This window comes from Heteronotia binoei, chromosome 7, assembly GCF_032191835.1.
Source record: "Heteronotia binoei isolate CCM8104 ecotype False Entrance Well chromosome 7, APGP_CSIRO_Hbin_v1, whole genome shotgun sequence".
In the NCBI taxonomy this organism is placed as follows: Eukaryota; Metazoa; Chordata; class Lepidosauria; order Squamata; family Gekkonidae; genus Heteronotia; species Heteronotia binoei.
Genome location: NC_083229.1, coordinates 4,570,447 through 4,585,867, shown reverse-complemented (window position 1 = coordinate 4,585,867; position 15,421 = coordinate 4,570,447). Strand labels below are relative to the sequence as shown.

Genomic DNA, 15,421 nt, shown 5'->3' with positions numbered 1-15,421 from the left:
AACTCAAGGTGGGAGGGACGGTGGCCCAGTGGTAGAGCATCTGTTGGTAAGCAGAAGGTCCCAGGTTCAATCCCCGGCATCTCCAACTAAAAAGGGTCCAGGCAAATAGGCGTGAAAAACTCAGCTTGAGACCCTGGAGAGCGGCTGCCAGTCTGAGTAGACAAGACTGACTTTAGGGAGGGGCGGTGGCTCTGTGGTAGAGCATCTGCTTGGTAAGCAGGAGGTCCCAGGTTCAATCCCCGGCATCTCCAACTAAAAAGGGTCCAGGCAAATAGGCGTGAAAAACTCAGCTTGAGACCCTGGAGAGCGGCTGCCAGTCTGAGTAGACAAGACTGACTTTAGGGAGGGGCGATGGCTCTGTGGTAGAGCATCTGCTTGGTAAGCAGGAGGTCCCAGGTTCAATCCCCGGCATCTCCAACTAAAAAGGGTCCAGGCAAATAGGCGTGAAAAACTCAGCTTGAGACCCTGGAGAGCGGCTGCCAGTCTGAGTAGACAAGACTGACTTTAGGGAGGGGCGGTGGCTCTGTGGTAGAGCATCTGCTTGGTAAGCAGGAGGTCCCAGGTTCAATCCCTGGCATCTCCAACTAAAAAGGGTCCAGGCAAATAGGCGTGAAAAACTCAGCTTGAGACCCTGGAGAGCGGCTGCCAGTCTGAGTAGACAAGACTGACTTTGATGGACCGAGGGGGGTCTGATTCAGTAGAAGGCAGCTTCATGTGTTCAACAGTCAAGTTAAAAAAAATAATTAAGGTTACAATTTAAAAACAATAAAATAACAATTAAAATACATTTCACTGTGCTACTCAAAATTTCAGCATAGAATAAAATCATAGAATCATAGAGTAGGAAGGGACCTCCAGGGTCATCTAGTCCAACCCCCTGCACAATGTAGGAAATTCACAAACACCTCCCCTGTAAATTCACAGGATCTTCATTGCTGTCAGATGGCCATCCAGCCTCTGTTTAAAAATCTAGCCCAGCCTCCTGTCTCATACGTTAGCTTACCAGATCCTCTGGAGGGCCAACAAGAGGGCAGAGAGGCTGAGGCTTTCCCCTGAAGAGAGCATCAGAAGAGCCCTGCTGGGTTAGACCAGTGGTCCTTCTAGCCCATCCTCCTGTCTCACACAGTGGCCAACCAGTTCCTCTGGAGGGCCAACAACAAGGCAGAGAGGCTGAGGCCTTCCCCTGAGAAGAACATCAGAAGAGCCCTGCTGGATCAGACCAGTGAGGGTCCATCTAGTCCAGCCTCCTGTCTCACACAGTGGCCAACCAGTTCCTCTGGAGGGCCAACAACAAGGCAGAGAGGCTGAGGCCTTCCCCTGAGAAGAACATCAGAAGAGCCCTGCTGGATCAGACCAGTGAGGGTCCATCTAGTCCAGCCTCCTGTCTCACACAGTGGCCAACCAGTTCCTCTGGAGGGCCAGCAACAGGGCAGAAAGGCCGAGGCCTTCCTCTGAGAAGAACATCAGAAGAGCCCTGCTGGGTCAGACCAGGCAGGGTCCATCTAGTCCAGTCTCCTGTCTCACACAGCAGCCATCCAGTTCCTCTGGAGGGCCAACAACAGGGCAGAGAGGCTGAGGCCTTCCCCTGAGAAGAACATCAGAAGAGTCCTGCTGGGTCAGACCAGGGAGGGTCCATCTAGTCCAGCCTCCTGTCTCACACAGGGACCCACCAGTTCCTCTGGAGGGCCAACAACAGGCAGAGAGGCAGAGGCCTTCCCCTGAGAAGAACATCAGAAGAGCTCTGCTGGGTCAGACCAGTGAGGGTCCATCTAGTCCAGCCTCCTGTCTCACACAGTGGCCAACCAGTTCCTCTGGAGGGCCAACAACAAGGCAGAGAGGCTGAGGCCTTCCCCTGAGAAGAACATCAGAAGAGTCCTGCTGGTCAGACCTGGGAGGGTCCATCTAGTCCAGCCTCCTGTCTCACACAGGGGCCACCCAGTTCCTCTGGAGGGCCAACAACAGGGCAGAGAGGCCGAGGGCTTCCCCTGAGAAGAACATCAGAAGAGCTCTGCTCGGTCAGACCAGTGAGGGTCCATCTAGTCCAGCCTCCTGTCTCTCATGGAGGAGAGGTCTATCAGTGGCTCAACTTAACCTCCACATTCAAAGACCCTAATCCTCTGGATCCCTGAGGCAACATCGGAGGAAGGCCTCTGAGCCCTGCTGCTGGCCATCTAGAGGAGTTGGCTGGCCACTGTGGGAGAAAGGAGGAGGATGGACTAGATGGACTATTAGTTTACTCCACAAGGGCTCTTTGATGTTCTTATGAAGGCCTCAGCCCTGTTGCTGGCCCTCCAGAGGAACTGGTTGGCCACTGTGTATTTCTCTAATCCCCTTTTCAAGTTGTCTGTGCCAGTGGCCCTCACAGCATCTTCGGGCAGCAAATTCCCGATTTGAAACCCCCCCCCCCCGTGTAGAGTAGTATTTCCTTTTGCCCATCATGAACCTCCTGCCCATCAGCTTCCTTGGATGCTCTCGAGTTCTAGAGTTTGGGGAGAGGGGGAGAAATTTCTGTTTGTCATCTCTCTCCGCTTCGTGCATTATACTGACCTTGATGGACCAAGGGTCTGATTCTGTAGAAGCAGGTGTGGGATTCTAGCAAGAGCTCCTTTGCATATTAGGCCACACACCCCTGATGTAGCCAATCCTCCAAGAGCTTGGAATTTTAGCAAGAGCTCCTTTGCATATTAGGCCACACACCCCTGATGTAGCCAATCCTCCAAGAGCTTAGAATTCTAGCAAGAGCTGCTTTGCATATTAGGCCACACACCCCTGATGTAGCCAGTCGTCCAAGAGCTTGGAATTCTAGCAGGCACTCCTTTGCATATTAGGCCACACACCCCTGATGCAGCCAATCCTGCAAGAGCTTGGAATTCTAGCAAGAGCTCCTTTAGATATTAGGCCACACACCCCTGATGCAGCCAATCCTCCAAGAGCTTGGAATTCTAGCAGGCGCTCCTTCGCATATTAGGCCACACACCCCTGATGTAGCCAATCCTCCAAGAGCTTGGAATTCTAGCAAGAGCTCCTTTGCATATTAGGCCACCCCCCCCCCCCCCCCCGATTCAGCCAATCCTCCAAGAGTTTGGAATTCTAGCAAGAGCTCCTTTGCCTATTAGGCCGCACACCCCTGATGTAGCCAATCCTCCAAGAGCTTGGAATTCTAGCAGTAGCTCCTTTGCATATTAGGCCACACACCCCTGATGAAGCCAATCCTCCCAGAGCTTGGAATTCTAGCAAGAGCTCCTTTGCATATTAGGCCACACACCCCTGACGTAGCCAATCCTCCAAGAGCTTGGAATTCTAGCAAGAGCTTCTTTGCATATTAGGCCACACACCCCTGATGCAGCCAATCCTCCAAGAGCTTGGAATTCTAGCAAGAGCTCCTTTGCATATTAGGCCACCCCCCCCGATGCAGCCAATCCTCCAAGAGTTTGGAATTCTAGCAAGAGCTCCTTTGCCTATTAGGCCGCACACCCCTGATGTAGCCAATCCTCCAAGAGCTTGGAATTCTAGCAGTAGCTCCTTTGCATATTAGGCCACACACCCCTGATGTAGCCAATCCTCCCAGAGCTTGGAATTCTAGCAAGAGCTTCTTTGCATATTAGGCCACACACCCCTGATGCAGCCAATCCTCCAAGAGCTTGGAATTCTAGCAAGAGCTCCTTTGCATATTAGGCCACACACCCCTGATGTAGCCAATCCTCCAAGGTGTTACAAAAAAAGAGCTCTCATAAGCTCTTGAAGGATTGGCTACATCAGAATTCCACCCCTGTGTAGAAGGCAGCCTCGGGTCTGTTTATGTAAGGGGGTGAAGGTGGGTGACTGACTGCGTAGCTCCCTTCTGGGACCTTTTATTTATTTATTTATTTATTTTGATTTCTATCCCGCCCTCCCCACCGAAGCAGACCCAGGGCGGCTCACAACATAAAATCCCGCAAACAAATTAATATTAAAATTACACATTCAGTAATAAAATAGATCTGCAACGATTAAAACAGTTAAAACAGAATATCGAGTTGGTGCTATTCTGGCGGCGGCGGCGGCCTTCTTCCACTTCTCTTAAATGTCGGTGCCGAGTCCATTGAATGCCAGCCGGAAGAGGACAGTCTTGCAGGCCCTGCGGAACTGCGCAAGGTCCCGCAAGGCCCTCACATCCTCCGGCAGTTGGTTCCACCAGCAGGGGTTACGATTGAGAAGGCCCTGTCTCTGGTCGATTTCAATCGGGCCTCCGGCCCGGGGATTACTAATAGATTCTATGATCCCGATCTGAGTACTCTCTGGGGGACATGTGGGGAGAGACGGTCCCTAAGGTAGGCAGGTCTTAGGCCATATAGGGGTCTCCTTTTGTTGGGGGGGGTCTCCTTTCCAAAATGACTCTGAGATCATTTAACATAAGAACATAAGAGAAGCCATGTTGGATCAGGCCAACGGCCCATCAAGTCCAACACTCTGTGTCACACAGTGGCAAAAAATGTTATATACACACATACACTGTGGCTAATAGCCACTGGTGGACCTGTGCTCCATACACTGTGGCTAATAGCCACTGATGGACCTGTGCTCCATATTTTTATCTAAACCCCTCTTGAAGGTGGCTATACTTGTGGCCGCCACCACCTCCTGTGGCAGTGAATTCCACATGTTAATCACCCTTTGGGTGAAGAAGTACTTCCTTTTATCCGTCTTAACCTGTCTGCTCAGCAATTTCATCGAATGCCCACGAGTTCTTGTATTGTGAGAAAGGGAGAAAAGTACTTCTTTCTCTACTTTCTCCATTCCATGCATTATCTTGTAAACCTCTATCATGTCACCCCGCAGTCGACGTTTCTCCAAGCTAAAGAGTCCCAAGCGTTTCAACCTTTCTTCATAGGGAAAGTGCTCCAGCCCTTTAATCATTCTAGTTGCCCTTCTCTGCACCTTCTCTAAAGCTATAATATCCTTTTTGAGGTGCGGCGACCAGAACTGCACACAGTACTCCAAATGAGACCGCACCATCGATTTATACAGGGGCATTATGATACTGGCTGATTTGTTTTCAATTCCCTTCCTAATAATTCCCAGCATGGCATTGGCCTTTTTTATTGCAAACGCACACTGTCTTGACACTTTCAGTGAGTTATCTATCATGACCCCAAGATCTCTCTCTTGATCAGTCTCTGCCAGTTCACACCCCATCAACTTGTATTTGTAGCTGGGATTCTTAGCCCCAATGTGCATTACTTTGCACTTGGCCACATTGAACCGCATCTGCCACGTTGACGCCCACTCACCCAGCCTCAACAGATCCCTTTGGAGTTCCTCACAATCCTCTCTGGTTCTCACCACCCTGAACAATTTAGTGTCATCCGCAAACTTGGCCACTTCACTGCTCACTCCGAACTCTAAATCATTTATGAACAAGTTAAAAAGCATGGGACCCAGTACCGAGCCCTGCGGCACCCCACTGCTTACCGTCCTCCACTGCGAAGACTGCCCATTTATACTCACTCTCTGCTTCCTATTACTCAGCCAGTTTTTGATCCACAAGAGGACCTGTCCTTTTACTCCATGATTCTCAAGCTTTCTAAGGAGCCTTTGATGAGGAACTTTATCAAAAGCTTTCTGGAAGTCAAGGTAAACAACATCTATCGGGTCTCCTTTGTCCACATGTTTGTTCACCCCCTCAAAGAAATGCAACAGGTTAGTGAGGCAAGATCTTCCCTTGCAGAACCCATGCTGAGTCTTCCTCAATAACCCATGTTCATCAATGTGCCTACTCATTCTGTCCTTGATAATGGTTTCTACCAACTTTCCCGGTATTGAAGTCAGACTGACTGGCCTGTAGTTTCCCGGATCTCCTCTGGAACCTTTTTTAAAGATGGGGGTGACATTTGCTACCTTCCAGTCCTCAGGAATGGAGGCAGATTTCAATGAAAGATTACAGATTTTTGTTAGAAGATCCACAAGTTCAACTTTGAGTTCCTTCAGAACTCTCGGATGTATGCCATCCGGACCCGGTGACTTATTAGTTTTTAATTTGTCTATCAGTTGTAGGACCTCCTCATTTGTCACCTCAATCTGACTCAGGTCTTTCAACACCCCTTCCAAAATTAGTGGTTCTGGGGCGGGCAAAAAGTTCTCGTCTTCTACAGTGAAGACGGAGGCAAAAAATTCATTTAGCTTTTCAGCCATTTCCCTATCCTCCTTCAGTAATCCTTTCACCCCATGGTCATCCAAGGGCCCCACTGCCTCCCTGGCTGGTTTCCTACTTCTAATATATTTGAAGAAAGTTTTATTGTTGGTCTTTATGTTTTTTGCAATATGCTCCTCATAGTCCCTTTTTGCCTGCCTGATCACAGTCTTGCATTTGATTTGCCACAGCCTGTGTTCCCTTTTACTAATCTCACTTGGACTGGTTTTCCACCGCTTAAAGGAGTCCTTCTTACCTTTTACAGCTTCCATTACTTTATTTGTTAACCACGCAGGCCTTTTCTTATGCCTGTTTGTGCCTTTCCTAACTTGTGGTATGTATTTTATCTGAGCTTCTAGGATTATAGTTTTAAATAGCGTCCAAGCTTTCTCAAGGGTTTTGACCGTATGTACCTTTCCTTTCAGTTTCTTCCTCACATGCCTCCTCATCTCAGTGTATTTACCCCTTTTAAAGTTAAACGTGGTTGTGGTGGTCTTTTTGGACAACTCCCTATTTATACAAACGGTGAAATCAATAACATTATGGTCACTGCTCCCAAGCGGCGCAATCACTTTTACATCTCTCACCAAGTCTTGGGCATTACTTAGGACCAAATCCAGGATCGCCCCACCCCTGGTAGGTTCTGAGACCATCTGCTCCATAGCACAGTCATTGAGAGCATCAAGAAACTCAATCTCTTTCTCTCGACCAGAACACATATTGACCCAATCAATCTGCGGGTAGTTAAAATCACCTATTACAACACAGTTTTTACGTTTAGCCGCTATCTTTAAGCCTTCCATCATATTATAATCGTCCTCTCTCTTTTGATTTGGTGGGCGATAACAAACTCCCATAGTTAAATTTCCTTTTGGGCCCTCTATTTCAACCCAAAGCATTTCTAAAAGTGAATCTAATTCTCTGATCTCAGCCTTACTGGACCGTATATCCTCTCTGACATACAGAGCCACCCCACCTCCAACCCTTCCCTCCCTATCCTTCCGATATAGCTTATATCCAGGAATCACCGTGTCCCACTGATTCTCCTCATTCCACCAAGTTTCTGAAATTCCCACAATGTCTATGTTTTCTCCCAGCACTAAACATTCCAATTCACCAATTTTACTTTGAACACTTCTAGCATTTGCATACAAACATCTATAATTTCCCAGGCGAGCTAGGCCCGCCACCTTCCTCCTGCCGCCTCGAGACACTGGCAGACAGTCCATATTGTTTGTCACCTTCACAGTGGACAACTCCGGTCCGTTACCCGGTAGAAAAATAGCAGCTAACCCTTCATCTCTTTGAGACGAGTCCTCCCGAACCAGAGACATTTCATCTCCTGTCGGCTTTCCCCCAAGATTTAGTTTAAAAACTGCTCTGCCACCTTTTTGATTTTAAGCGCCAGCAGCCTGGTTCCATCCGGGGACAAGTGGAGACCGTCTCTTTTGTACAGCTCCCGCTTGTTCCAGAAAGCATCCCAGTGCCTAACAAACTTAAACCCTTCCTCCTTACACCATCGTCTCATCCACACATTGAGACTTCTAATTTGTGCCTGTCTCTCCTGCCCTGCACGTGGAACAGGTAGCACTTCCGAGAAGGCTACCTTGGAGGTCCTGGCCTTAAGTCTCCCGCCTAGCAGCCTAAATTTTTCCTCCAGGACCTCACGACTGCATTTCCCCACATCGTTGGTGCCAACATGCACCACGACCACAGGCTCCTCCCCAGCACTGTCTATCAGTCTATCTACTACACGCGTAATGTCCGCTACCTTCGCACCAGGCAGGCAAGTCACCATACGGTCAGTACGCGGTTTCGCCACCCGGCTGTCTACTTGCCTAATGATCGAATCACCAACTACCAATACCCCCCCTCTCCCCCTGCTCAGGGATGGTTCCTTGGCGCGAAAGGATTCCCGCTCACCGACCGAAGAAGAGGTCCCTTCTGAGGGCGCATTCCCCTTATCCTCAGCACGGTGCCCTGTTCCCTCTCGACCCTCACGCTCTCTGGCAGCAACGGGGCTGCTACGTTCAGAGCGGGGCTCATCTAATACGCCCCCGAGAGTCTTCCCCAAGTGCCTAACTGACCGTCTCTGCTTCTCCAGGGCAGTCACCTCGGCCTCAAGGGTACGAACTCGTTCCCTGAGGACCAGGAGCTCCTTGCATCGAGCACACACCCAAGACTTCTGTCCTTTGGACAGATAGTCATACATGTGACACTCAGTGCAAAACACTGGAAAGCCCCCAACCCCCTGCTGGCATTCTATCTTCATTGTATATATATATATATTAAAATATACAGTCCTCTTTAAATGCTGTTTAAGTGGCTCCCCTTCTGGCGGGTCAACTTACCTAAACTTACCTTATTGGGAACTTACCTTATTTGGAGAACAAGGAAGCCAGGGATCTGGGTTCCTGCTCCTTAGAGAGCCCCTAGGCGAAGAGCCACAGGCCAAGAGCCCTTTAGCTCTCGCCCTTCGGCTCGCGCCAAAGGCTCGCGCCTTTGGCAAGGCGCAGCTTAAAATGCAAAGAGGTGGAGCAGGGCACTCCTCAGCAATCACTCTCAATCAGCAGCAATCACTCTCAATCTCTTTCACCCTTAAGGCAGTCAACCAAACAAAGAGCAGTCAACCAAACAAAGAGCAGTTCCCCAGCTATCACACCTTAGAATTTTAGGCAGCCCCACAAACCTTAGAATGTAGTCCTTCAAAACTCAGAAATTCTCAGCAATTTCTCCAGCTGTCTCAGCTATCAGAGCTGCTCTGCTCTGCTCCTCCCAGACCTCTGTGAGATGAACCTGTACACAAGCTTGGTGGTCTATGCCACCCATATGCTGAGGAGGATCAAACTTTGCTGCTGCCCCTCCTCCACCTCCTTTTGCATTTGTGTGTGTGTGCGTGTGTGTTTGTGCCCCCGTGCCTGGAAGTCATGGCAACTCCTGCTGGGCCATGAAGGAGATTCAGAGAAGTGGCTCGATGCAGCCTGCCTCTGCCTCCCAGCCCTGGTATTCTTCGGAGTCCTCCCACCCAAGTCCTTGCCAGGGTTGGCCCTGTGTGGCATCGGAGATCTGATGAGGTTGGGCTTGCCTCCCGGGCTATCCCGGTCAGGGCAAACTTTGCTTCTTGTTTTCCTCCAAATCTGATTTTCCTTTGGCATCAGCCAGAGTAAGAATGTTGTGCAACTAGGATGTACAAGCGCTAAGATTTGACCGGTCGTGATAATTTCCTGCACTGGAGAACAAAGTTTGAGTCCAGAGGCACCGTTAAGACCAACAAAGATTTATTCAAGGTGGACACTTTTGTGCGCATGCAGATTAAGAAGTGCACATGCAAGAAGAAGAAGAAGACTGCAGATTTATACCCCTCCCTTCTCTCTGAATTAGAGACTCAGAGCTGCTCACAGTCTCCTATATCTTCTCCTCCCACAACAGATACCCTGTGAGGTGGGTGGCGCTGAGAGAGCTCTCCCAGAAGCTGCCCTTTTAAGGACACCTCTGCGAGAGCTCTGGCTGACCCAAGGCCACTCCAGGAGGTGCAAGTGGAGGAGTGGGGAATCAAACCTGGTTCTCTCAGATAAGAGTCCACACATTTAACCACTACACCAAACTGGCTTTCTTTACCTTCCGCCTCCCTCCCCCAACAGACACCCTGTGAGATGGGTGGGGCTGAGAGAGCTCTCCCAGAAGCTGCCCTTTCAAGGACAGCTCTGCGAGAGCTATGGCTGCCCCAAGGCCATTCCAGCAGGTGCAAGCGGAGCAGTGGGGAGTCAAACCCCGTTCTCCCAGATAAGAGTCCACACATTTAACCACTACACCAAACAAGGCAACCTTATGCCTTGAATAAAACTTTGTTGGTCTTAAAAGTGCCACAGGACTCAAAGCTGCTGCTTCAGACCAACACAGTGACCCACCTGAATCTTTCTTACGCAAGAGTTCGTCTAGCCCCACACAACTGCTTTGCCTGAGAGATTTTGCCCTCCGCTGCAGGATGAAGAGAAGGGGGTCTGTGACGGGGAGTGGGAAGGAGTGCGCTACTTCACCTGTCCCCCGAAGCGGGGCCTTTTTGTCCACCTGGAGCTGTGCCAACCCGACATGCGTTTCCAGTGCAACGACAGGGCTTTTCTGGAGTCTGCCGAGTTCGGTAAGTTCCGCTTAACTGGTTGAGTTGTTCCAAACGTCATCTTCTATGATAGGTCAAGCTGGTGAAGATCAAATAATCATAGAATCAAAGAATCGTAGAGTTGGAAGGGACCTCCAGGGTCATCTAGTCCAACCCCCTGCACAAAGCAGGAAACCCGCAAATACCTACCCCTAAATTCACAGGATCTTCATCGCTGTCAGATGGCCATCTACCCTCTGCTTAAAAACCTCCAAGGAAGGAGAGCCCACCACCTCCCGAGGAGGGAGCCTGTTCCACTGAGGAACCGCTCTTACAGTCAGGAAGTTCTTCCTAATCATAGAATCAAAGAGTTGAAGGGACCTCCAGGGTCATCTAGTCCAACCCCCTGCACAATGCAGGAAACTCACAAACCCCTCCCCCTAAATGCACAGGATCTTCATCGCTTGCAGATGGCCATTTAGCCTCTGTTTAAAAACCTCCAAGAAGGGAGAGCCCACCACCTCCCGAGGAGGAAGCCTTGATGCTTGGCTTCCTCATGAAAAGGAAATCATAGAATCACAGAGCTGGAAGGAACCTCCAGGTCATCTAGTCCAACCCCCTGCCCAATGCAGGAAACTCACAAAGACCTCCTCCTAAATTCACAGGATCCTCATTGCTGTCAGATGGCCATCTAGCCTCTGTTTAGAAACCTCCAAGGAAGGAGAGCTCGCAACCTCCCGAGGAGGAAGCCTGTTCCACTAAGGAACCGCTCTTAACAGTCATAGAATCATAGAATTGGAAGAGACCTCGAGTGTCATCTAGTCCAACCCCCCTGCACAATGCAGGAAACTCACAAATCCCTCCCCCCAAATTCACAGGATCTTCATCGCTGTCAGATGGCCATCTAGCCTCTGTTGAAAAACCTCCAAGGAAGGAGAGCCCACCACCTCCCGAGGAAGCCTGTTCCACTGAGGAACCGCTTTAATGGTCAGGAAGTTCTTCCTAATGTTGAGCCGGAAATTCTTCTGATTTAATTTCAACCTGTTGGTTCTGGTCCTACCTTCTGGGGCCACAGAAAACAATTCCACCCCATTCTCTATAGCAGGGTTGGCCAACGGTAGCTCTCCAGATGTTTTTTGCCTACAACGCCCATTAGTCCCAGCCATTGGCCGTGCTGGCTGGGGCTGATGGGAATTGTAGGCAAAAAACATCTGGAGAGCTACCGTTGGCCACCCCTGCTGTATAGGACAGCCCTTCAGGTACTTGAAGATGGTGATCCTATCACCTCTCAGCCGCCTCCTCTGCAGGCTAAACATCCCCAGCTCCTTCAACCTTTCCTTGATAGGACTTGGTCTCCATACCCCTCACCTTATTCGTCAACCAGCAGTTTTCCCCCAGCGGCTTCTGTTGCCTTTGTCCTCTGCTGCTACGTGGTTTGGGGGCACCGCCCACTTTCCAAAGCTGCTGTGAAATGCAGCACCCCCCCCCCCCAGTCTGCCTCTTCCTACTGGAAGGCCTTCACTGGATAGTTGAGCGAGGTCATCTCACACATGATTTACCATAGAGTCCCTTGACTTTGCTGCTCCGTCTCTTTAGGAGAGAATTACTAGTAGCTTAATACGCCGGAGCACGTTTGCATTAATGGCCATTTCTGTATATTTGTTCAATTTTAATAATGTTATAATACTTCTGTCATGTTTTTACAGATAGTTCTTATGGATACGTATGGCTATCCCTTTTGTTTAAGATGTTGGTGTTTGCTGTAAATGAATAAAATCGATCTATCTTCCACACCCAGTCTCTCAGGAACAGAATGTTATTTTAGAGGAGGGGTGTCAAAACTCATTTGTTCTGAGGACTGGATCTGATATAACTGAGATCCTGTTGGGCCAGGCCATGTGTGTACCTATTTAAGATTAGGTAGCAGAGATATAGCCTTCCATCCTTCTGAGGTCGGTCAAATGAGTCCCCAGCTTGCTGGAGGGAAAGGGTAGGTGACTGGGGAAGGCAATGGCAAAGCACCCCGTAAAAAGTCTGCCGTGAAAACGTTGTGAGAGCAACATCACCCTAGAATCGGAAACGACTGGTGCTTGCACAGGGGACCTTTCCTTTTCCTTGTTTATTTAAAGAGCCCCGTGGTGCAGAGTGGTAAAGCTGCAGTACTGCAGTCGGAGCCTTCTGCTCACAACCTAAGTTCGATCCTGACGGAAGCTGGGTTCAGGTAGCTGGCCCAAGGTTGACTCAGCCTTCCATCCTTCTGAAGTCGGTCAAATGAGTCCCCAGCTTGCTGGGGGAAAAGCGTAGATGACTGGGGAAGGCAATGGCAAACCACCCTGTAAAAAGTCTGCCGTGAAAATGTTGTGAAAGCAACGTCACCCCAGAGTTGAAAACGACTGGTGCTTGCACAGGGGACTACTTTTACCTGTTTTAGCAGAGATATAAACTTTATAAAAGACACAGACAAACACAGTTAAATACTTTTTTTAAAAAAAAAAATTAAAACATGCTTAAAACATTAGCACCTCGTGATCTTAAAGGTGCTTTCTTTGTACCTTTCCCATGGGATCCAAGGAACTGGGCAAAGAAAGCTCTGGCTCTTCCTTCCCCAGGGGGCCAGGAGGGGGAGGAGCCTCAGCCAAGAGAAGGAAGAGAGGATTGGCTCAGTAGCTCTGCTGTGCAACTGAGAGAGCCTGGCAAAGCAAGCTGTTCCCCCCTTCCTTCCCAAAGGGGGAGTCTCAGCCAATGAAGAAAATAAGAGGTATTGCTCTGTAGCTTCTGTGCGATTGAGCAAGCCTGGCAAAGCAAGCTGTGATGCAGAAGGAAGCAAGAGAGAGGGAGAAGGAAGCAGATGACAGCCAGTTGCTGGGGGGTCTGATAGGAGCCCTCCGAGGGCCTGATTTAGCCCCTGGGTCGCATGTTTAGAGTCTTTTTTTAAAAAAACCCCTCTCTTTCAGGTGGGCTGGACACACCGGAGGTTCAGAGCAACTCGCCTCCTCTCAGGGACGATTTAGCAGTGCACGTGCTGCAGGGGCGAATGCGGGGGATCCAGGGCCATTGCAACTCTTGCTATATGGATGCTGCCCTCTTCAGGTAGGAGGTCCCACTCAGCTTCGCTCCCAGAAAGCTTGGTAAGCCTCTTCCTTTGGAAACTTCCTTTGGTCCATTGAGAGAGCTGATCTGCCTTGACGTTCTTCTAGAACAGGGGAAGCCAAACTTGCTTAATGTAAGAGTGAGGCTTTTTTTTTTTTTTTTAGCAGGAACGCACAGGAACACAGTTCCGACTGGCTCGGCGGCAGGGGGTGTGGCCTAATAGGCAAACGAGAAAAGGGGTGTGGCCTGATATGCAAATAAAAAGGCCCTGTGTAAAACAATGGTGGTGTCAGGGGGTGTGGCCTAATTTGCAAATGAATTCCTGCTGGGCTTTTTCTACCGAAGAGCCCTGTGTAAAACAATGGTGGTGTCAGGGGGTGTGGCCTAATTTGCAAATGAATTCCTGCTGGGCTTTTTCTACCGAAGAGCCCTGTGTGAAACAATGGTGGCGTCAGGGGGTGTGGCCTAATTTGCAAATGAATTCCTGCTGGGCTTTTTCTACCGAAGAGCCCTGTGTGAAACAATGGTGGTGTCAGGGGGTGTGGCCTAATTTGCAAATGAATTCCTGCTGGGCTTTTTCTACCGAAGAGCCCTGTGTGAAACAATGGTGGCGTCAGGGGGTGTGGCCTAATCTGCAAATGAGTTGCAGCTGGGTTGGTTTTTTTTGTAGAAAAAGCTCTGCGTAAGAGGCACATGGAATAAAGAGAGCCACAAGGCATTCACATTAGATGCTTGAGAGCCGCAAGACAGGCAGGCGCCAAATAGATGGCGGGGGGAGGGAAGAGAGGTGGAAAGAGAGCAACTTTAAATGCATTCTCAAAGGCACCAGATGGCTTAGCTTGAAGAAGCAATTTAAAGAGAGAAATGCTTTCTCCGAGCCACCTGATGGGGTGGTGGGGGCTTCAAGAGCCACACAATATGCATGGAAGAGTCACGTGTGGCTCTCGAGCCACAGTTTGGCCGCCCCTTCTCTAGAAGTACAAAAGGCTTCAAGAGGGGATTGGATAAACACCAAAGGCTTCAAGGGGATTGGATAAACACTAAAGGCTTCAAGGGGATTGGATAAACACCAAAGGCTTCAAGAGGGGATTGGATCAACATATGGAGCAGAGGTCCATTAGTGGCTATTAGCCACAAGATATAGATGGAACTCTCTGTCTGGGACAGTGATGCTCTGTAGTCTTGGTGCTTGGGGGTGGTAACAGTGGGAGGGCTTCTAGTGTCCTGGCCCCACCAATGGACCTCCTAATGGCACCTGGGGTTTTTTGGCCACTGTGTGACACAGAGTGTTGGACTGGATGGGCCATTGGCCTGATCCAACAGGGCTTCCCTTATGTTCTTATGTTCACGTTGGGCCAAGAGATATGGACATGAAGGCCAGAGGTGGGGTGGAGGAATAGGGGGAAAAAACCCCCCAGACTGGGACAGAATGGCTTTTCAGGTTTGTTTCCCTGACAGCTTCTTCTGATGGAAAAATTGAGAGATTTGAGACACCACTGCGGGGAGGGGAACACCTATGAAATATGGAGACGTTGCCAGAAAGTGTCCTCTCTTCCTACAGCCTCTTCTCTTGCACGTCGGTGTTGGATTCCATGCTGTTCAAGCCCTCCCTCCCGCCTGACAGACACATTCAGAGGATTCTCCGGGAAAAGATAGTCAACCCACTCAGACAGTGAGTAGTTCGTTGTCTGCCTCATCAGCTAGAGCAGCCCCGGAACTCCTTTCGTGTTTAGAAGAAGAAGAAGGATTGCAGATTTATACCCCGCCCTTCTCTCTGAATCAGAAACTCAGAGCGGTTTACAATCTCCTATATCTTCTCCCCCCACAACAGGCACCCTGTGAGGTGGATGAGGCTGAGAGGGCTCTCACAGCAGCTGCCCTTTCAAGGACAACCTCTGCCAGAGCTATGGCTGACCCAAGGCCATTACAGCAGCCGCAAGTGGAGGAGTGGGGAATCATACCCGGTTCTCCCAGATAAGAGAGCTCTGGCTGTCCCAAGGCCATTCCAGCAGGTGCAAGTGGAGGAGTGGGGAATCAAACCCGGTTCTCCCAGATAAGAGAGCTCT

The 15,421-nt window shown here is 49.8% G+C and overlaps 1 protein-coding gene across 1 annotated transcript in view; it reads left to right on the top strand.

Annotated features, from left to right (window-relative positions):
* Positions 1 to 15,421, top strand: part of LOC132574916 (ubiquitin carboxyl-terminal hydrolase CYLD-like) — a 50,943-nt gene that overhangs the window by 17,014 nt on the left and 18,508 nt on the right. The window contains exons 6-8 of the mRNA XM_060243166.1: positions 10,154 to 10,307; positions 13,220 to 13,355; positions 14,917 to 15,027. Of these exons, the coding sequence (XP_060099149.1) occupies positions 10,154 to 10,307; positions 13,220 to 13,355; positions 14,917 to 15,027 (401 nt within the window). The remainder of the gene's footprint in view (positions 1 to 10,153; positions 10,308 to 13,219; positions 13,356 to 14,916; positions 15,028 to 15,421) is intronic.